Source organism: Oncorhynchus mykiss, chromosome 18 (assembly GCF_057628025.1).
Source record: "Oncorhynchus mykiss isolate SJ-2025 chromosome 18, ASM5762802v1, whole genome shotgun sequence".
Classification (NCBI taxonomy): domain Eukaryota; kingdom Metazoa; phylum Chordata; class Actinopteri; order Salmoniformes; family Salmonidae; genus Oncorhynchus; species Oncorhynchus mykiss.
The window spans coordinates 3878796-3902403 of NC_143039.1; the positions used below are offsets into that span (position 1 = coordinate 3878796).

The window sequence follows — 23608 nt, forward strand, 5'->3', positions numbered from 1 at the left end:
CAACACACAAAAATAGGCTTTTACATAAAATAGTTTTTGTTGTTGTCCTGAAAGCAGCCACCGAGCACCACATTACCTTAGCATATTTAGGAAAATGTTCTGGCTATGGACGGAATATTATAGACGCTACGATAGCCAGCAATGCATGTTAAAAGGCCTTTTCACACTGCATTGTTCTTAACCACAGGCTATCTAAGAATGGCTCTGGGCTAGTTTATACATTTTTTAAAAAGCTTTAAATCAAATTGTATTTAATTTGTTATCAGGAATCAAATCAGATGTATATGAAATAGTTTGGTGCAATATGCATAAAAGGAGAGTAATTGCCCATAATTCTGCACCTTTCGGTAGTTGATCATGATTTAGTGACTGCAAAGAACATTTATGGATCTACTGGGATTTTCAAAAGAGACTAACTTTCTGTTTTGTCTGCTCTTGCACTCCAGAGATACGTACAGATGGGTTCATATTTTTGCGTACAGTTGTGTTATGTTGATGAATGTATTTGCAATTTTGACGGTACAATATATTTTTTATGAATGTTTTTATGTGTTTAAAAAACAACTACATTTTCGAAATGCATTTACTGTTTTGCAAAAGTTGTGTGTCTTGTGGACTCTGTTTTGAAAATCGACAACATTGTTCCAAAGAAATGCTTGTATGTGATTGAGAGAAACTAATACATACAGACAGTTGCTTGCGAGACAGTCCATGTTACCAGTACATGACTTTAGCATAACTGATGAGGGCACCCGCAGACATTTGCTGAGAGAACGTGACCTGACGCTGGCCTTGGCAGTGGAGACATGCCGTGCAGCAGAGCTTACTGATATACGGATAAGGTCCATGGAGCTAGAAAGGCAACATATGGACAATGTCAATGCTACATTCAGGCAGCCAGTAAAGAAATTCCCCTTTGCCACAGCTAATGCTAATACTACAGCCAACTCTGCAGTAGACAACCCCAATACATGCCGATATTGTGGCATTTCTCATGGACGAGGAAAAGAACACTGCCCAGCCTATGGAAAAATATGAAAATCCTGTGGTACAGCTAATCTCTTCGCAAGGGTCTGCATGAAAAGCAAGAGAAAGGATGGTAAAGTGCACTCCATGGAAACAAACACAGATGAAGGGAACGACAGCACAGAGGATGTATATGCTAGCGAGTGCATAGGGGCAGTGAGAGCAAAAGGACAAAAGTGGTTTGTCACTCTGCTACTTAATAATAAACCACAGCAATGCCAGCTAGATTCAGGGGCCACATGCAACGTTATGAGCCTTAAAGACAAAAGGAGGCTCGCGCCCAGAGACAAACTCACAGAGTAGCACCAAGCTGAAACTGTATTCAGGCCAGTTCATGACCTCTTTAGGCCTGTTTGTGACAGAGTGTGTTTTACGTGGCCAGAAATACACCCTTGAATTTGAAATAGTTGAGGCTAGTCAACAGCCATTACTGTCAGGTTCTACATGCGAGTGCCTTGGGCTTATTAACTTCACCATCCCAGCTGATCATAACATTATAGACAAAGTCCAGGCTGGGCCCCTGAGCAAGGAGACACTCCTAAGCATGACGTCCTAAGCATGACCATGATGTCTTCAACGCACCGGTCGAGTCAGTTCCGTTTGGTGTCTCTGTGGCTCCAGAGGTGTATCAGCGGAAACAGCATGAGCTGTTGATGGGGCTCAGTGGCGTGGAACCCATAGCAGATGGCATCCTCGTAGTGGGCTGTGGGGACAGTGATGAGGAGGCAGAATGTGACCATGACGCCAAGCTGCTGGCCCTGATGGTCAGATGCAGACAGGTCAAGCTAAGGCTAAGCATAAAAAAGCGTAATTTTACAGTGCCAGAGGTCCGCTTTCATGGGCACATCTTGTCCTCCACCGGATTGAAGGTGGATCCTGAAAAAGTGAAGGCTGTCTTGGAAATGCCCCACCCATCTGACGTGAAGGCAGTGCAGCGCTTCGTCGGATTCGTCACCTACCTGGCCAAATTCCTACCGCGGCTCTCTGAAGTGTGTGAGCCACTGAGGAGGCTCATGGACAAGGACACCATCTGGCATTGGCTCCCAAAACATGACGCAGCGGTGAGGGAAATAAAACAACTGGTCACCCAGACACCTGTACTGGGATACTACAATGTGTCGAAACCTGTCAGAGTGACTCAAGCCAGTATGGACTTGGCTGTTGCCTCATGCAGGAGGGCCAGCCTGTGGCATTCGCCTCTAGGGCACTCACCCCAACAGAGCAGAACTATGCCCAGATAGAGAAGGAGTGCCTCAGCATTGTGTTTGCATGCCAACGCTTCCACCACTACCTGTACGAGCAGATCACAAGCCCCTTATTGCTATATTCAGCAAGCCTCTTCTGAATGCCCCAAAACGACTGCAGAGCATGCTACTGGCCCTACAAAACTGCAACCTCAAGGTGGTGTATAAGCCAGGGCCAGAGATGTATGTGAGTGACACGCTCAGCAGGGCTACTGCATCAGGCACTCACACACGCTCCATGCATGAACAACACGCAGTGTGCAGCTTACAAACAGAGCAAGTGGATGTTGAACACATCAACCAGGCTGACTACCTCAATGTTACGGACCAGCGCCTTATACAAATCAGAGAGCACACAGACAGGGATGAGCAACTCCAGGCATTGAGGTCTGTGATTCTGATGGGCTGGCCCGACTGCAAGGAAGAAACTGCTTTAGCCGTCAGAGGATATTGGCCAGTCAAAGAGGAGCTCAGTGTTCAAAACGGAGTAATATTCAAGTGTCAGAGAGTCGTTATTCCCCGGTCTCTGCGCCCTGAGATGTTGGCACGCGTGCACTCAAGTCACATAGGAGGTGAGGCCTGTTACAGACAAGCACGTGACACACTGTATTGGCCAGGAATGCAGAGTGAAATCAAAGACTATGTCAAAAAATGCACAGTCTGCAATTAATATGCCATTGAGCAACAGAGAGAGACGATGATATCCCACGAGCTACCGATGCTCCCCTGGCAGATAGTAAGTCTAGATCTCTTCCAGCACAGTGGCAAAGACTTTCTGCTGGTAGTCTATCATTACTCAGACTTTTGGGAGATTGACCTCCTCCCCGACCTCTCAGCAGAGACAACGATCAAACGCTGCAAGGCTCAGTTTGCCTATATGGCCAGCCAGATAGGGTAATTCCAGACAATGGACCCCAATTCTCCGGAGTTGAGTTCCGAAAATTTGCTGCAGAATGGGAATTCGAGCACGTCACTACACCCAAAAGCTAATGGGAAGGCGGAGTCCGCAGTAAAAATCACAAAGAACCTCTGCAAAAAGGCTCTGCGAGAGGGCAAAGATGCCTGGAAAGCAATCCTGCAGTGGCGCAATACCCCGACAGAAGGCATGGATAGCAGCCCGGCACAGCTACGTCACAGAAGACAGGTCTCCAAGTTCATCTACGACAAATCAGCAAAAGACTTACCTGAGCTCAGGGTGGGTGAAACGGTGCGAATGAAGCCACTACCAGGGGACCGGACAGGCCTCTGGAGACTCGGATCCTGTGTACAGAAAGTTGCACTTGGTCGAAGTGAATGGATCAATGTATCGTCGTAACAGGGTTGACCTTCGGATTGCTGAGCCAGCACCTATTCAGAACCCTGATGGCCAAAGGGTTCGCATGACAAAAGACAGAACCCCAGCAAGTCACATGGGGCCTGGGGCACTGGGCGAAGAGCCAGCGGATCACAGGTCGGCCGCTCCCTCGCCCATCAATTCCCCTTAGACGTTGAGATGACACGCCTGTGCGGGAACCCGCAGTCCTCGCAGACAAGCCCCCTGTCTTTTCACGCTGCGGGCGTCTGGGCCAGCCACCAAAAAGACTTAATCTGTAGGTTTCCCATCAGGGATTGTTGACAGACAGAGATAAAAGTGAAGAGAATATCAAAATGTGTTATTGTTACCTGAGAAAAATAAATAAATAATACTAAACTGTTAATGTTGGAAATTGTTACTAGGTTTGCTTTGTTAGTGAATTGACACCTCCTGTCCTATTTTATTAAATGGAAGATGTTATGGGTGTAAGATGGCACAGTGATGCCATCTGTTGGTAAATGTTCATTACTGCAACTCTTGTGTTTTACCGGGGTGCTTGAGATACCCGGATGTGTTGTGATGTACTGAACAAGACTGGTCACTCGCATCAATGCCTATGTCTCGTCATTTAACGTTCAATGTGCTCAATGTGAAAATACGATATAGACCAACGAAGCAACTTTGTTTCCTCTGTCTGATTTCTCTTTACAATGAAAGGGGGTGCACCGTTCCTGGAGGTACTGCAATACCAGGTCGATGCGTGGAGTGGACGGAGCAAGCCCCTATTCCATCTCCCTATTCCAAAAATCAATTTAATATATGGTCCCCAGATAGGGGACGTATCAGATATTAAACTGATAAGAACAGATACTACACTTGATCTTAGCCAAAAGGCCGAGAAGCGATACCTGCAATGGTTTCGGGACGAAGTGGCCGTTCTCCGACACGTCAAATTCGACTAAGGTTACACCAAAATGAGCACTGCATGCTTTTTGTTTTCCATAAAAAATATAATGCTTTAAATAAATGGTGGCATGGATGGGGAGTTGATCAACGCCAGGAATAACCACGTTTGACTGTTACAATGTAACACATGTAGGTTCTAAGATGACGTGGTCATCCGCCCTCCAATCAGAAATGAGAGAACACGTTAACCTGATCAACAGCTAAATTGGAATAATAATATATTACGTGTGGGGAGGGGGGGATGGGGGGCAATTTGGAGATAATAATATTGACATAACATTTGATCTTGTATCAAGTATATCTGGTAGCATTGCTGCCACGAACGAACTGAAGCAATTGTCCACTTGGTGGCGCCAGAGTTCCACCGACCGTCACTTTTTCCTGGTTGTCCTGTGTGGTACAGAAAACTGCATTTCAATGTTGAACGAATTGACTTCAGGACATCGTCAACGAAAATAACGTGAACAATAAAAATAGCCTGTCTTTTTTTGTATCTGTCTGTAGAGCCTTGAATGATAAGTCCATTGTGAGAAGGCCTTCATAAAGTGTCCCTCCTAAATTACTAGAGGCCAAACTTCAAAGATGTCTATGGCACTGGACTGCAGTAAGAGAGCTAAGGAGCGGATGGTCCTGGCTGCCGAAACGTTTCCTCCACATAATAAACTAAGAAACATGGCACTTTGGAGGCTTACTTTTATAATTAGACTTACTCAGTCACTATAACTAACTTCATAAAATGCCATTAGGCCTAATGAAGATACTATATATGTAAGTTACTTGATTGGTGTCTTGTGAATCCACCTGTATGCGCATTAAGGTTGAATATTTCCCCGGTATTATACGATAATAAATCACTTTTCTCCCGGGTAACCTGGTAGTTTCCACCAAAACTTGGAAGTGTCATTCAAAAGCATTATAACGCATATAAATGTCTGGATTTGATGAGAGCTTTGATTCAGCATGAACATTCTAATCTGATGCTACCTGAGCCTGATGAGCCCAATATTAACCACATTTAATGAACCCTACATTAACCCCATTTAATGAGCCGAAGCACAAATTATTGTACTGTTATCCATTAGGTCCACCAGGACCTCACATGACTGTGAAACATTGTTGTGTTGTGACTTTAATTTATGACGTTCACCACACTAATCAGTGATATATTTTTGCAATGGGAAGTAATAGCTGGTTTGTTAATTTAATTTTGTTAATGAAATAGTTGTGCTATTGTATTGTTCTGACTTCATGGGGCCGACTGGAGTGAATGTCATCGTTCACAATGTCATCAAAAAGCTCCTCCTTCACTAGAACGGCCCGACTACAGACTATATAATGTCGGGCGCATTAAGTGATGCTATGTTTTCTGTTATTTTTATGATTTTATAGTTTGACACAACGTATTGGAAGATTTTTGGTCCCTCTGAAAGCCGAGGTCCTATAGTCACGGTTCACCACTGGATCTATGTGAAGGCTTCCATTAAACCTGTCCAGGTCCAGTCTGTCCAGTTTCTGCTAGTGCACGTACCACATGGCCACATTATTCAGCCTTGTTTGACTCATGGATGATCTAAGCCATGTCTTAAGCCTCCCCGGGGCACTAAAACTCCTCTCAGCCTCGACAGAGGAGGCAGGGACCATCAGCAGACGCCTTACTAAAGCTTCCACCTGACTGAAGAGACCTTTCACCTCTGGCACCATTTCCCCAATAATGCCAGCAACATCTGAGCTCGTTTGATATGTATAATTATTCCCAAACATGGCCAGCTGCACCTGCAGAAGTCTTGAATTCAATTCAGGATGGATATGGGCTGAGTATTCACTGTGTCCAAGGTGTTGTAGAACTGGGCTCTGTACAGACTGGGCATCTGGATGGATATGGGCTGAGTATTCACTGTGTCCAAGGTGTTGTAGAACTGGGCATCTGGATGGATATGGGCTGAGTATTCACTGTGTCCAAGGTGTTGTAGAACTGGGCTCTGTACAGACTGGGCATGTGGATGGATGTGGGCTGAGTATTCACTGGGCTGCAGCCTGACCGGTGTAACGCTTTGAAAGTTTGCGGATGTGAGGCATCTGAATAGGTTGTTGGTCCAACTTTGTCGCCATAGCAGCTGCTTTTGCGAACAAGACATCAAAGTGCTCCCCCGTTCGCTTGTCCTGCATGTGTCACCTTCTGACCTGAGATCTTTTGTTATGTCTTTGTTTTAGTATGGTCAGGGCGTGAGTTGGGTGGGTTGTCTATGTTCCTTTTTCTAGGTTTTGGGATTTCTGTGTTTATTATACATTTACACATGATTGAACAATTAGATTGTATTTATTTTCTTTTTAACTAGTAAACCAACACATTCTGAACAGTTATAGTTTTAAGCAGTGTATTGGTAGTAAACATGCTACCTAACTGATCAACAATTATAGATACAAGCTAATAACAAGGTATATATGCTATCTTATTGAACAAGCAGCTTAACTCAAATAATGTGTGTGCTAGGCATCTCTCTCCAGGTTGTTGTGCTGCTTGGCTGGCTAGCTGCTCCATGGTTTCCTCCAGATATGGCCACTGTTCTCCAAGTTGTTGTGCTGCTTGGCTGGCTAGCTGCTCCATGGTTTCCTCCAGATATTGCCACTGTTCTCCAGGTTGTTGTGCTGCTTGGCTGGCTAGCTGCTCCATGGTTTCCTCCAGATATGGCCACTGTTCTCCAGGTTGTTGTGCTGCTTGGCTGGCTAGCTGCTCCATGGTTTCCTCCAGATATGGCCACTGTTCTCCAAGTTGTTGTGCTGCTTGGCTGGCTAGCTGCTCCATGGTTTCCTCCAGATATTGCCACTGTTCTCCAGGTTGTTGTGCTGCTTGGCTGGCTAGCTGCTCCATGGTTTCCTCCAGATATGGCCACTGTTCTCCAGGTTGTTGTGCTGCTTGGCTGGCTAGCTGCTCCATGGTTTCCTCCAGATATTGCCACTGTTCTCGTACGTACTGTAAATATGATGAATCATAGATTGGCAAGGAAATCCTTTTCATCTTCACTGTCCAAATGCATTGTCACGGAGCTGGAACCAGCAGGATGCAGAGGCCTTGAAGCTGTACGCTGCTGTGGTGCCAAACTGCTGCAGAACTTCACTTGGTAGTTTATGCTGGTAACAGGTATCACCAGCCAGCTTCAGTCCATACAGCACCAGGAGTAGAAACTACCCAAATACAGGTGAGCCAAGCTTGTAGCATCATACCCAAGAAGACTCAAGGCTGTAATCGCTGCCAAAGGTGCTTCAACAAAGTACTGAGTAAAGGGTCTGAATACTTAGATCAAACTTTATTTGTCACATGCACCGAATACAAGTGTAGACGGTACTGTGAAATGCTGACTGACAAGCCCTTAACCAACAGTGTAGACCTTCCTGTGAAATGCTGACTGACAAGCCCTTAACCAACAGTGTAGACCTTCCTGTGAAATGCTTACTGACAAGCCCTTAACCAACAGTGTAGACCTTCCTGTGAAATGCTGACTGACAAGCCCTTAACCAACAGTGTAGACCTTCCTGTGAAATGCTGACTGACAAGCCCTTAACCAACAGTGTAGACCTTACTGTGAAATGCTGACTGACAAGCCCTTAACCAACAGTGTAGACCTTCCTGTGAAATGCTTACTGACAAGCCCTTAACCAACAGTGTAGACCTTACTGTGAAATGCTTACTGACAAGCCCTTAACCAACAGTGTAGACCTTCCTGTGAAATGCTTACTGACAAGCCCTTAACCAACAGTGTAGACCTTCCTGTGAAATGCTGACTGACAAGCCCTTAACCAACAGTGTAGACCTTACTGTGAAATGCTGACTGACAAGCCCTTAACCAACAGTGTAGACCTTCCTGTGAAATGCTTACTGACAAGCCCTTAACCAACAGTGTAGACCTTCCTGTGAAATGCTGACTGACAAGCCCTTAACCAACAGTGTAGACCTTCCTGTGAAATGCTTACTGACAAGCCCTTAACCAACAGTGTAGACCTTACTGTGAAATGCTGACTGACAAGCCCTTAACCAACAGTGTAGACCTTACTGTGAAATGCTGACTGACAAGCCCTTAACCAACAGTGCAGTTCAATGACAGTAATAAAATATTTACCAAATAAACTGAAGTATAAAATGTAATAAAAGTAACACTAACGAGTCTATACAGGGGGTACCGGTACTGAGTCAGTGTGGAGTCTATATACAGGGGGTACCGGTACTGAGTCAGTGTGGAGTCTATATACAGGTACTGAGTCAGTGTGGAGTCTATATACAGGTACTGAGTCAGTGTGGAGTCTATATACAGGTACTGAGTCAGTGTGGAGTCTATATACAGGTACTGAGTCAGTGTGGAGTCTATATACAGGGGGTACCGGTACTGAGTCAGTGTGGAGTCTATATACAGGTACTGAGTCAGTGTGGAGTCTATATACAGGTACTGAGTCAGTGTGGAGTCTATATTCAGGGGGTACCGGTACTGAGTCAGTGTGGAGTCTATATACAGGTACTGAGTCAGTGTGGAGTCTATATACAGGGGTACCGGTAGAGTCAATGTGGAGTCTATATACAGGGGGTACCGGTACTGAGTCAGTGTGGAGTCTATATACAGGGGGTACCGGTACTGAGTCAGTGTGGAGTCTATATACAGGTACTGAGTCAGTGTGGAGTCTATATACAGGTACTGAGTCAGTGTGGAGTCTATATACAGGGGGTACCGGTACTGAGTCAGTGTGGAGTCTATATACAGGTACTGAGTCAGTGTGGAGTCTATATACAGGTACTGAGTCAGTGTGGAGTCTATATACAGGGGGTACCGGTACTGAGTCAGTGTGTAGTCTATATACAGGTACTGAGTCAGTGTGGAGTCTATATACAGGGGGTACCGGTACTGAGTCAGTGTGGAGTCTATATACAGGTACTGAGTCAGTGTGGAGGCTATATACAGGGGGTACCGGTAGAGTCAATGTGGAGTCTATATACAGGGGGTACCGGTACTGAGTCAGTGTGGAGTCTATATACAGGGGGTACCGGTACTGAGTCAGTGTGGAGTCTATATACAGGTACTGAGTCAGTGTGGAGTCTATATACAGGGGGTACCGGTACTGAGTCAGTGTGGAGTCTATATACAGGTACTGAGTCAGTGTGGAGGCTATATACAGGGGGTACCGGTAGAGTCAATGTGGAGTCTATATACAGGGGGTACCGGTACTGAGTCAGTGTGGAGTCTATACACAGGGGGTACCGGTACTGAGTCAATGTGGAGTCTATATACAGGGGGTACCGGTACTGAGTCAGTGTGGAGGCTATATACAGGGGGTACCGGTAGAGTCAATGTGGAGTCTATATACAGGGGGTACCGGTACTGAGTCAGTGTGGAGTCTATACACAGGGGGTACCGGTACTGAGTCAGTGTGGAGTCTATATACAGGGGGTACCGGTACTGAGTCAGTGTGGAGTCTATATACAGGTACTGAGTCAGTGTGGAGTCTATATACAGGTACTGAGTCAGTGTGCGGGGGGGTACAGGTTAGTTGCGGTAATTTGCACATGTAGGAAGGGGTGAAGTGACTAAATGCGATATGTTAGTTTTGTATTTTGAATAAATGTACACACATTTCTAAACTTGTTTAGCTTTGTCATTTGGGGGGTATCGTGTGTAAATTGAAATCATGTTAGAATAAGGCTGTAACGTAACTAAAGGTGGACAAAGTCAAGGGGTCTGAATCCACCACAGCTGGAATGACAGGAAATACCGCTGACTGAGAAAATGGATTTAATCACTTATGGACAAAGACAGCAGAAAAACCCATCTTTTAAAAAAGTCACATCGTTAAACCAGTGGAGGAAGGAAGTGTTTTAACATGGACATTGATATTGTAGACAGTCTATTGGGTCTTTAGTTGATTAGTAATAATAAGAGCTTACAGTAAACTAAAGGTTCATCTTAAACTCAAATCCACAGGAGGATTTATACACCATCATCAAGTCTCATAACAGATCAGCTGCTGGTCATTCTGAAATAACCTCCGTCTCCAGTTCTCTAGTCTTTAAACGGTCAGGCTGATACACGAGTCACTCTGGCCCTGGTAGATACAACGACAACTAAAAGTCCTAATATAATACAGTTTCTCCAACCAGATTAATCTCCCTCTTCCTCCTTGACCTTTTTCTTCTTTTTCTTCGTCTTTGACGACTGTAAATCACAAGAAATAACAAATTAGTATGTTCGTTCAGGCAGAACGGCTTAGATGAGCAGGAATATATATATTCTGGAGGCATGTCCCCATCAGCTACGTACTTCCTCTGTGGGAGAGACGGTCGCCTCCTCTTCCTTTACGTCCATCGCCTCCTCCTCGGCTTTCTTAGACTTCTTTTTCTTCTTCTTGGGAGTTTCTTCTGCTGCCGTTGAAGCCTCTGGTTCTGAATGAAAACAGAAAGCACCGTGAGACAATAGCACTTAACAGACGGCTGAGAACCGGTCTCATGATATCGATTGTGTTATAGAACAGGATGGAAGGTGTATTATGGGTTGTGTTATAGAACAGGATGGAAGGTGTATTATGGGTTGTGTTATAGAACAGGATGGATGGTGTATTATGGGTTGTGTTATAGAACAGGATGGAAGGTGTATTATGGGTTGTGTTATAGAACAGGATGGAAGGTGTATTATGGGTTGTATTATAGAACAGGATGGATGGTGTATTATGGGTTGTGTTATAGAACAGGATGGATGGTGTATTATGGGTTGTGTTATAGAACAGGATGGAAGGTGTATTATGGGTTGTGTTATAGAACAGGATGGATGGTGTATTATGGGTTGTGTTATATAACAGGATGTTTGGTGTGTTATGGGTTGTGTTATATAACAGGATGGATGGTGTATTATGGGTTGTGTTATATAACAGGATGGATGGTGTATTATGGGTTGTGTTATAGAACAGGATGGATGGTGTATTATGGGTTGTGTTATAGAACAGGATGGATGGTGTATTATGGGTTGTGTTATATAACAGGATGGATGGTGTATTATGGGTTGTGTTATAGAACAGGATGGATGGTGTGTTATGGGTTGTGTTATATAACAGGATGGATGATGTATTATGGGTTGTGTTATATAACAGGCTGGATGATGTATTATGGGTTGTGTTATATAACAGGATGGATGGTGTATTATGGGTTGTGTTATAGAACAGGATGGATGGTATATTATGGGTTGTGTTATATAACAGGATGGATGGTGTATTATGGGTTGTGTTATATAACAGGATGGATGGTGTATTATGGGTTGTGTTATATAACAGGATGGATGGTGTATTATGGTCTCATGTTATGGGTTGTTATATAACAGGATGGATGGTGTATTATGGGTTGTGTTATATAACAGGATGGATGGTGTATTATGGGTTGTTATATAACAGGATGGATGGTATATTATGGGTTGTGTTATAGAACAGGATGGATGGTGTATTATGGTCTCATGTTATGGGTTGTGTTATACAACAGGATTATGGCTAAGAGTTACTCAACTGACCTTCCACAGGTTCTTTCTTGGGTTTCTTGGTTTTGACTGTCACCGGTGTGGCCACCTCTTCCTCCTCCACCTCCTCAAACTTCCTCTTCTTGGAAACAGAGGGGAGGGTGGAGTCTCCGGAGGGGTCGTACACCTTCACATCACTACGGAGACATAACGTTAGTTAACAGCACAGTTGGTAATTAGCCGACGGTCGATTGATTGGTTTAAAGGCTGTTGGTCGACCAAGATGTTTTAGTCGAGCAGTAGCAAGTCAATTTATGGCACACGAGACACCTTTCTGATTCACGACCATCTCAGTGAATTGTTTGCGTTTGATTGTTAGTGTATATCAATTCCCCATTACATGTACCACCAGTACTACATTTACCCTTCATTCCTATCATTTACAATCTACAATGATTGCTTGGTTATGGTAATTTCAGTTAATGCATTCAATATATTAGTCTTTCAGCATTCTCATTGTTGGAGTGGACACATTGTTTGCAGAGTGCACAACCTATGCTACACTTGTGAGAGAAACTGTGTTTGTAGCATTCCATTTACCAGTTAATTTAGTCATTATTTTGTTTGGCAGCGCTCCTGTCAATGTTGAGTAAGAACGCAAACGCATAGAAGTAGACCTATATGCTGCCTAGCCTGAGCGCGAATGTAGGCTTACAAATGTGCCCATCTGATAGTATTTCTGATGGGCTCAAAGTAATGCTTTGTCACCTCAAAACAGCAAGCAAACATACCGTTTACCATCCATTGAGAATTACAAAAGTTCCTCAATGTATTTGAAAAATATTCCCAGCTCTCTCCTTTTTGACCACTCATGTCATGCTCGGATCCAATGGAAACCTCATAAAATAGGGCTACCTGATTACTTCCTATATCTTGATCAAATAGCCTACAGCTGTCTGTCCCGAGCTCACTGGCGGGGGAAACAGGGCCCAGAATATTTTATTAAATATTTCAAGCATGCCCCCCCCCAGACCAAGTTGCGAGCATAGGGCCTCCCCCCCCAGACCAAGTTGATACAATGCTTCAAGTTCATTGCAGACAGGCCATGTGCGATTCATATGATAATTTCCATCAGGACATTTTATACCTGCAGGCCACAATGTTTTATTTGTTTGCTTTAGGCCATTTTTACACATTTCCAATGGAAGTTACTTTTTAGGTTTGTATCACTTAAATATAATTTTGATTAACCACATGAATGACTGAAAATACATTTTATTTAACCAGAAAGGTGCACATGAAAGCGATAACTGCAGATCAGTAGAAATGACAGCCTAAGATAAAATCCACATGAAAGGTTGCAGACTCCTCGTGTTGCCCATTACCGACACCTTCAGGAGAGTAATGCCAGAATCAGAGAAAGCCAGCAGGACCAGAGGATGGTCAGGTTAACATCTTGATCTCTGGCTCCCTCCAGTCATTTATGTATTATTTCATCTAACAGGGAGCTCGGGGTTCGGGAGCTTAGCGCATGTAGTTGATTTGACTCCAACAAACGATGTCCACGAAAAAAAGACACATTTAAAATTTTTAACCAGTCCTTGGTCGAAAGAACGACAACTATCGGTTGTCATGACCCTCTTTGGGTACAGCGAGCACCATCCCCCTCTGTCTCCTAAAACCAGGCTGCTGTGGTCAGAGAGGTCGTAAATTCCAGGAGATCATCTCCTCATGGCCACAGTATATAGAGAGTGAGTTTTCATAGAGAGAACAAAGGAATTTCTTCGACCTCACAGAACTGGAGAACCAAACAACATTTATGTTCTGGAGAAGGTATAAAAGATCAGTGAAGAATCCAGCTGCGAACTGGTCTGTTTGGTACAATTTTGTGAAACTCATGGGCGACAATACGGCCACATTACCACAAATGTTTATACAATAGCTTCAGATATGAGGCGTACATCTAATTAATGTATAAGATGAATGAGGATGATACTCTTTGTGAAATTGTGTAATGTGATTTTGGACTGTTTAATGAAGGAAACTCCAATTCCCTTTGGAGTTTAACTAAATCAGAGGACCGCCCATGAGCACAGTTATGGTCTGGTGTCCTGGGACAGGCCCTTTTCTGCTCTTCCGAATAAAACCCGGGTTTTCTATCACCAGACCAGCTCACCTCAATTACAAGATGGCTAAAGGTTGCAGACCAGCTTACCACAAGAGGGCCCAGGTTTGAGTAGATGGCTGAATCTTTTAACCATACCACGTGGTTAAACTCTTAAGACTATCGATACCGACAGAATAGAACAAGTCTTTGATATTAATTACTAGTCTGCAGCTAGGAATTCGGTATCATTGAACGCAAAAACCAACAGCCAAAATATCTATCCTATAACGACATGAATGAATGTCACTGAACCAGCCATTCTAACCACGACAGAGAGAGAGAGCGGACAAACGCGACAGGCGGCGACGTTACCAGAGAGACGCGACAGACGGCGACGTTACCACAGAGACGCGACAGAAGGTTAGTTACCAGAGAGACGCGACAGAAGGTTAGTTACCAGAGAGACGCGACAGAAGGTTAGTTACCAGAGAGACGCGACAGAAGGTTAGTTACACCTGGAAACTACTGTATTGGGTAACTCACCTCTTGTGTTGGTATTTGTCAGACTTCGCCATGGCTTTGCCTGTTCCACTGATTCTTCTGATCTGAAGGGATAAACCAGGGTCAGCACAATAGTAGGGGACCGGTAGAGTAGGAGATGAGTAGGGGACTAGCAGAGTAGGGGACTAGCAGAGTAGGGGACTACAGTAGGAGACTAGCAGAGTAGGGGACTAGCAGGATATCACTGTTTAACTTCACTAGGGTAGGGGGCAACATTCGGGAATTTTGGATGAAAAGCGTGCCCAAACTAAACTGCCTGATACTCAGTCCCAGAAGCTAGGATAAGCATAGATTTGGATAGAAAACCCTCAAAAGTTTCTAAAGTGGTTCAAATAATGTCTGAGTATAGCAGAACTGATTTGGCAGGCAAAAACCTGAGAAAAATCCACCCAGGAAGTAGATTTTTGTTTGTTTGTTCTAGTTCTCTATTCAATGCCATTACAGTATCCATTGACTTATGACTCTGTTGCTATGCAGTTCCTATGCCTTCCACGAGATGTCAGCAGTATTTAGAAATGGTTTCAGGTTTGTTATTCTGAAAAATGCAGGAGTAAGAGCAGTCTGAATGACTGGACCCTACAGTGTCAGAGCTTTTCCGTGCTCAATCCCGAGAACGTGCCTTTCTTGTTTACCTTTTATATTGACAACGTTATTGTCCGGTTGAAATATTATCGATTATTTAGGCTAAAAACAACCTGAGGATTGAATATAAAACATCGTTTGACATGTTTCTATGAATGGGGATATTTTGTCTGCCTGTTGTAACTGTTTGAGCTGTGGATTACTGAAGAAAACAAAACGGAGGTTTTGGATATAGAGACTATCGAACAAAAGGAACATTTATTGAATAAATGAAAGTCTTAGTGAAACCATATGAAGATCAAAGGTAAGGGATTCATTTTCTCTCTATTTCTGACCTGTGTAACTGCTTGGCTGGTTACCGTTCTGTAATGATTTGTCTGCTGGGCGATGTTCTCAAATAATCACATTGGTATGCTTTCGCCGTAAAGACTCTTTGAAATCTGACACCGTGGTTGGATTCACAAGAAGTTCATATTTAAAACTATGTATAACACTTGTATGTTTTCAGATTTTTTAAATAATGATTATTTCTGTTTTTGAATTTGGCACTCTGCAATTTCCCTGGATGTTGGCCAGGTGGGACGCTAGCGTCCAACGTACACCAGCGAGGTTATTAATGCAAGCTCAGATGAGGTAGTGACTGAAAAGCATCAGGTAGTTTCAGGACTGTTGACATTAGTCATCATCATCACTGCTTGGCATCTCATGTGGGCTGGTTGTTTTGGGCCTCTAGCAGTAAGGGGCAGAGAGAGAGCTACTTACTCCCTTCTCCTCTAGGTGGCGTAGTCTGGCCTCCAGCTTGGCACGGTTCTCAACTCCCATCTCAGCATTTGTGTCCTCTCCCAGGGCATCGTAGCGGATCGCCAGAGATGCTTTGGCTGCCAGCATCCTGGAGATCTGAGAGGAGAGAAAGAAGCTCGACTAGAACATGACGGCAGTACTGTAGTGTAGAGAGATATTCTGATTAGAACTAGATCACACCTGGAACATGACAGCAGTACTGTAGTGTGGAGAGATATTCTGATTAGAACTAGATTACACCTGGAACATGACAGCAGTACTGTAGTGTGGAGAGATATTCTGATTAGAACTAGATTACACCTGGAACATGACAGCAGTACTGTAGTGTGGAGAGACATTCTGATTAGAACTAGATCACACCTGGAACATGACAACAGTACTGTAGTGTGGAGAGACATTCTGAAAAACAGCTTCTATCTCAAGGCCATCAGACTGTTAAACAGCCACCACTAACACTGAGTGGCTGCTGCCAACACACTGACACTGACTCAACTCCAGCCACTTTAATAATGGGAATTGATGGGAAATGTAAATATATCACTAGCCACTTTAAACAATGCTACCTTATATAAATGTTACTTACCCTACATGATTCATCTCATTAGCATACGTATATACTGTACTCTATATCATCGACGGTATCCTTATGTAATACATGTATCACTAGCCACTTTATACTATGCCACTTTGTTTACATACTCATCTCATTTGTACATACTGCACTCGATACCATCTACTGTATCTTGCCTATGCTGCTCTGTACCATCACTCATTCATATATCCTTATGTACATATTCTTTATCCCCTTACACTGTGTACAAGACAGTAGTTTTGGAATTGTTAGTTAGATTACTTGTTATTACTGCATTGTCGGAACTAGAAGCACAAGCATTTCGCTACACTCGCATTAACATCTGCTAACCATGTGTATGTGACAAATAAAATTTGATTTGATTTGATTAGAACTAGATTACACCTGGAACATGACAACAGTACTGTAGTGTGGAGAGATTCTGATTAGAACTAGATCACACCTGGAACATGACAGCAGTACTGTAGTGTGGAGAAATATTCTGATTAGAACTAGATCACACCTGGAACATGACAACAGTACTGTAGTGTGGAGAGATATTCTGATTAGAACTAGATCACACCTGGAACATGACAGCAGTACTGTAGTGTGGAGAGACATTCTGATTAGAACTAGATCACACCTGGAACATGACAGCAGTAGTGTAGTGTGGAGAGATATTCTGATTAGAACTAGATCACACCTGGAACATGACAGCAGTACTGTAGTGTGGATAGACATTCTACTTCTAGTGATGGCTGGAACAAAAGCCTCACCTTGCCCTTGTTCTTGGCCGAGGTCTGTCCCACCAGAGAGGCGTGGTAGATGAGACCATATTTGGGCGTGTCTCTGCGCGTCTTCAGGGCTCTGAACAGGGCCTTCTCTGCTCCCAGGATCTGGACTGTGGAGGCCGGGTGCTTGGCCAGGTTCAACAGGGACCCTGTCAGAGAACCAGAGCATTTAGGAGCAGTTTGGGCGTTTCCAGCTGCCTACTACAGGTGTCCAGGTAAAAGGTTTTAATTCAAGCTCAGATGAGGTAGTGACTGAAAAGCATCAGGTTTCAGGATTGTGACATAGTCATCATAATCACTGCTTGTTTTGTGTTGTGAATGATTCCTGCTGGTGTGATTGGCCGTTAGATCATGACTCACCAGCATGTGAGATGAGCCGTGCCCCTACCAGTTCCCCCACCATGACAGTCAGGTTGGGAGCGATAGCCATCATCCTGTTCTTCAGATAGTCGTACAGTTGGGTGCGGTACTCTGTAATCTCTATCACCTGGTCACACAGGTGCATGATGTTGCCGATGTCCTCCTCTGACACCTCCGTTCCCATGGAGATCTCTGCAGCCAGTTTGACCTCTGCCTCCACCTCCTCGGGGAGATGCTCAGACAGGTCGGTGGTTGCCACGTTGGTACGAGCGCCTATCTTCCGGACACTCTTGCAGTAGGCCAGGTTGTCAGTGATGATCTTCCCCACCTCAGGGAAGTGCCAGCCGTACCACTCCCTACAGCGCATGATGTAGTTGTTGAGCTCCTTGTCCAGGTCATCCAGCAGAGCTGCACAGATCAAAACACTAGTTACCCCTGTTACTGAGCTACAGCCCATAATACTAGCTACACCTGTTACTGAGCTACAGCCCATAATACTAGTTACCCCTGTTACTGAGCTACAGACCATAATACTAGTTACACCTGTTACTGAGCTACAGATCAAAACACTAGTTACCCCTGTTACTGAGCTACAGCCCATAATACTAGCTACACCTGTTACTGAGCTATAGCCCATAATAATAGTTACACCTGTTACTGAGCTATAGCCCATAATACTAGTTACCCCTGTTACTGAGCTACAGACCATAATACTAGTTACCCCTGCTACAGACCTTAACACTAGTTACCCCTGTTACTGAGCTACAGACCTTAACACTAGTTACCCCTGTTACTGAGCTACAGACCATAATACTAGTTACACCTGTTACTGAGCTACAGCCCATAATACTAGTTACCCCTGCTACAGACCATAATACTAGTTACCCCTGCTACAGACCATAACACTAGTTACCCCTGCTACAGACCATAATACTAGTTACCCCTGTTACTGAGCTACAGACCATAATACTAGTTACACCTGTTACTGAGCTACAGACCATAATACTAGTTACCCCTGCTACAGACCATAATACTAGTTACCCCTGCTACAGACCATAACACTAGTTACCCCTGCTACAGACCATAACACTAGTCACCCCTGTTACTGAGCTACAGACCATAATACTAGTTACCCCTGCTACAGACCATAACACTAGTTACCCCTGCTACAGACCATAATACTAGTTACCCCTGCTACAGACCATAACACTAGTTACCCCTGTTACTGAGCTACAGACCATAACACTAGTTACCCCTGCTACAGACCATAATACTAGTTACACCTGTTACTGGGCTACAGCCCATAATACTAGTTACCCCGGTTACTGAGCTACAGACCATAATACTAGTCACGCCTGTCTACAGACCATAATACTAGTCACACCTGTCTACAGACCATAATACTAGTCACACCTGTCTACAGACCATAATACTAGTCACACCTGTCTACAGACCATAATACTAGTCACGCCTGTCTACAGACCACAATACTAGTCACGCCTGTCTACAGACCATAATATCAGTCACACCTGTCTACAGACCATAATACTAGTCACACCTGTCTACAGACCATAATATCAGTCACACCTGTCTACAGACCACAATACTAGTCACACCTGTCTACAGACCATAATATCAGTCACACCTGTCTACAGACCATAATACTAGTCACACCTGTCTACAGACCACAATACTAGTCACGCCTGTCTACAGACCATAATACTAGTCACGCCTGTCTACAGACCACAATACTAGTCACACCTGTCTACAGACCACAATACTAGTCACGCCTGTCTACAGACCACAATACTAGTCACGCCTGTCTACAGACCACAATACTAGTCACGCCTGTCTACAGACCATAATACTAGTCACGCCTGTCTACAGACCACAATACTAGTCACACCTGTCTACAGACCACAATACTAGTCACGCCTGTCTACAGACCACAATACTAGTCACGCCTGTCTACAGACCACAATACTAGTCACGCCTGTCTACAGACCACAATACTAGTCACGCCTGTCTACAGACCATAATACTAGTCACGCCTGTCTACAGATAATCAAGTGTTATGTGTTTCATTTGTCTGTATAAAAGTGTCCTTGTTTTATATTGTCCCTTTACATGGACAGAGTAAGACAGGGATGAGCAACAGGCTTCCACTGGCCCACCTCCTGTAGGCCCGCGGACCCACATCCCTGTACTGGGGAGAGAACTCACTTCATTGGCCTGTCAGCATTTTACTGTGTTATTGTTAAGTTAACCGCTCGACTAATTTATCAATCACAGTAGTCGAATTACCGACCAGGGCCCATTGATCAGTCATCTTAAACTGCACTAATGTGCCTACAGTCTATAGCAGAATTGTAGGAAATGAACGCTAAAAGTTAAATTCTCTTCACTGTCACGCGAGGGGGCCGCTAAAATGTTTTGCTTGCAAGGTGGGGGGGTACTGATGTGAGATGTTTTGCGGCCCCCACCCCCATCAAAGATGCCCATCCCTGGTCTAAGAGGAGGTACTTACAGATAGCTTGAACGATCATGGTATCCACTTTGTCAGGGCTGAACTTCAGCTTGTAGCGGGACAAACTGAGGAAACAGAAACAGGTCAGGATCTGCCATAGCAGCCTTTCAGTTCTTCTATGAATACGACAGAGGGAGGTGCTGCCTCAGGGGTAGTGACGAATGCTGAGGAAATCCACACGAGGTTTCAGACAGCATGATATAATCATCGGCAACACACACACTACATATTGATGTGAGTAAATTATAAAGGCTTGTAATGTTTGTAATGTCTTTTGTTATAAGACTAGTTGGCGTCATTTAATGGGATCCTAATAAATCCAGAACACCAAGCGTTGTCTGTGTTCCACCCTACCTGTGAGCCAGTCCCAGAGACATGGCACTGATCTCCCGGGGGGGCAGCCCAGTGATCAGGGACTCCATCTGTGTCCTGATGCCTCTCATCAGCTCTGCCACCGCAGGGCTGTGGACACAGCTCAGGTTCAACTTCTCCTTGATGACGCCCCCCAGCTTAGCGTCGCTGATGGCCAGCTGTTCATGAGCTTCTTTAGCCACCACTTTCTTCAGGACCTTCTTCAGACTCTTCCCCATCTTCCCTTCCGTCATGGCCGTGGCCGCTGGACATAGGAGAGATACGGTTACAACATGAGGACAGGAGAGACGTGTACACGCTACAGCACCCGGGAGTCTAGTTCTGTGAGCTCGTGTGGTCTACCACGTTGCGGCTGAGCCGTTGTTGCTCCTAGACGTCTCCACTTCACAATAACAGCGCTTAGTTAACCGGGACAACTCTAGTAAGGCAGAAATTTGGCAAAATGACTTGTTGGAATGGTGGCATCCTATGACTGTGCCACATTGGAAGTTACTGAGCTCTTCAGTACGGCCATTCTATTGCCAATATAAATATATATATATATATTTCACTTATATTAAACCAGGTAGGCCAGTTGAGAACAAGTTCTCATTTGCAACTGCGACCTGGCCAAGATAAAGCATAGCAATTTGACACATACAGAGTTACACATGGAATATACAAAACAGTCAATAGAAAAAGTATATATACAGTGAGTGCAATGAAGTAAGATAAGGGAGGTACGGCAATAAATGGGCCATGGTGGCAAAGCAATTACAATATAGCGATTAAACACTGGAATGGTGGATGTGCAGAAGATGAATGTGCAATTAGAAATACTGGGGTGCAAAGGAGCAAGATAAATAAATAAATACAGTATGGGGATGAGGTAGGTAGATGGGCTGTTTACAGATGGGCTATGTTCAGGTGCAGTGATCTGTGAGCTGCTCTGACGGCAATGTTTGTCTATTGAGATTGCATGGCCGTGTGCTCGATTTGATAAACCTGTCCGCAGCGGATGTGGCTAAAATAGCCGAATCCGCTAATTTGACAGGGTGTCCACATACACTACATATACAAACCACTGTTATAGTTCCAACATTTAGACACAGGACATTAGTAATATGCATTTATTCATAGACAACATTGTTAGGGGGTAAGTTCAACAACCGGCTGCTGTCAGTGTTTGTTATGATGGTTAAGGTTAGCTGTGGTCTCAGTGGTAGTGAGGAATACTGCTGAACACCTAAAGGCTTCTGCCAAACAGTTGGGAATAGTTAGTGCTTCAGAAAAAAGCAGCGTGTTTGTTTGGTCTTCGGTCAGGTGTTTGTGCACACTTCAACAATACTCGTTTTCCATGCACATTTTCAAATTCATAAATACTGCACCTAACAGCTTACGTAGATTTAAAATTGTAAAAATAAAAGGGGGAAAATGATATTTCTTGAGCCATCTTCAATTATTTCTGACTAGTTTGAGGAAGTGTATACTGGCTATGGCTTCTCAAGTTGGACAAACACTACGATTGTCACTTTTCTAATTTTTCAAGCAACGGTCTTTTAATTAAAGGAGTACGCGAACACACTGTTGGTTCACCTAGCTGAAGCATGCAGAAGCCTTGACTGACAGCCCTTGTGCACTAACTGGTAAACTATAGTGAGCAACAACAGGAGAGGTGAACGTATTCTGTCTACCTGCCAAGGCCTCTGTTGTGTCCTGGAATTTCTCAAAGTGCTTCAACTTCACTCTGGAAGGAGAAATAGTGGCGACATGTTATTTGTCAACTCCAGAAACATGTTCCTTATGCTGATAATGTGTAATACTACTGTTCATTGACAACGTATTCCCCTCGAATCTAAACACTCCTCTCTCCAGACATGGGGCCAAAACTCACACTTTGTTGGCCTTCTCCGGAGTTTCGAACTCCTTCCATAAACTGTCCACCTCTTGGAGCTTTGACTCATCGAGGACCTGAAACAAAAAAAGGTTTATAGTCCTATCAAGTACACGGGCATACCATACATTAATTGCATTAACTCAACTCGGTTTACATGTGTTGTCATTAAAACCCGTCAGTAATATGGGACAAGAAAGCCAGCACGCGGTCCCTCCAAAGTACCACGCACCAGTTATGCTAACTTGGAAGAGAAGCTTATTTGAAATGTTGGGTAAACATTGGCAACAAATAAAGTATTTAACTTCGAAAATAGAACGGGTTCAAATAGTTGCATAATTACAAAAACCAAGTCCAAGGTAGCAAAGTATCTGTATATCCAGCAGGTAACTTGCCACATGCAACGTGGTTGCTTAACTGCAGCGTGTTGAATGAGAAGGCCTCGTTGCGGTAAAGGTTTGCATGCGAGAACTACCACGACGACCTAAATAGAGAAGCCATGTGTACTATAAACAATGTTAAACAGGTCTTGACATTGAAATACTTTGTATTTTAATACAATATCTAGCTACTCCAGGAAAACAACGTATTTAGCTAGCTACACCGCGAACCCGGTTCAATTATTGAAAATTGTCATGCACCCATCTAAAATTATTAGAATTTAGAATATAACTTCAGCTAAATACTCACTTTAAATATTGCATAACCCGCAGCGGTTTCAAATAAAACAAGCATCTCTGACGCCTTTTCACCAAGTTTAAACCCGAAACAAACTTATCTCCTAGAAAGCCTTCGCTAATCGCAGTTCCAACTGGAATGTGTTCCACGCGGTGATCTGTGTGCCTCACCCGGAAGCACGTCCTCTCTCTAACATCGCGAGAAGTGGCAGAGTGAACTATTTGGAGACAAACAAATCCGACGAGAACATTTTGGTCGCGAACCGCGTACACGTATTTTGCAGTTGTTATCGCGCTTATGTTCCTAGCGCCAACAGTGCATGTGCCATACAGTAAAACCTTGCAGTACAAAACGATACACGCAAATCCCCCCAAAAT

The 23608-nt window shown here is 44.1% G+C and overlaps 1 protein-coding gene and 3 non-coding genes across 4 annotated transcripts; all 4 read right to left on the reverse strand.

Annotated features, from left to right (window-relative positions):
• Positions 1–4279: 4279 nt before the first annotated feature.
• On the reverse strand, positions 4280–4470 carry LOC118947573 (U2 spliceosomal RNA). Its single transcript, XR_005041811.1, has one exon. It is a non-coding gene; the product is annotated as a U2 spliceosomal RNA (small nuclear RNA).
• A 5817-nt stretch (positions 4471–10287) lies between these two features.
• Positions 10288–23394, reverse strand: LOC110517259 (NOP58 ribonucleoprotein homolog (yeast)). The gene is made up of 12 exons (XM_090206964.1): positions 23244–23394; positions 22554–22630; positions 22354–22406; positions 20663–20924; positions 20309–20373; positions 17782–18189; positions 17407–17570; positions 16021–16155; positions 14659–14720; positions 12063–12205; positions 10830–10951; positions 10288–10724 (listed from the first exon to the last, which is right to left on the reverse strand). The coding sequence occupies exons 1-12, from the start codon at positions 23286–23288 to the stop codon at positions 10671–10673; spliced, it is 1590 nt and encodes a 529-aa protein (XP_090063090.1). The 5' UTR covers positions 23289–23394; the 3' UTR covers positions 10288–10670.
• On the reverse strand, positions 15876–15959 carry LOC118947565 (small nucleolar RNA SNORD11B). The gene has a single exon (XR_005041803.1). It is a non-coding gene; the product is annotated as a small nucleolar RNA SNORD11B (small nucleolar RNA).
• LOC118947571 (small nucleolar RNA SNORD11B) lies at positions 17651–17728 on the reverse strand. Its single transcript, XR_005041809.1, has one exon. It is a non-coding gene; the product is annotated as a small nucleolar RNA SNORD11B (small nucleolar RNA).
• Positions 23395–23608: the final 214 nt, after the last annotated feature.

Coding starts and splice junctions, on each gene's coding strand:
- LOC110517259 (XM_090206964.1), bottom strand. CDS start 23,288: ATGCTTGTTTTATTTGAAACCGCTGCGGGTTATGCAATATTTAAA. Junction 20,374..20,662: donor TCTCTGGGACTGGCTCACAG/GTAGGGTGGAAC, acceptor CTGTTTCCTCAG/TTTGTCCCGCTACAAGCTGA. Junction 18,190..20,308: donor CATGATCGTTCAAGCTATCT/GTAAGTACCTCC, acceptor TGATCTGTGCAG/CTCTGCTGGATGACCTGGAC.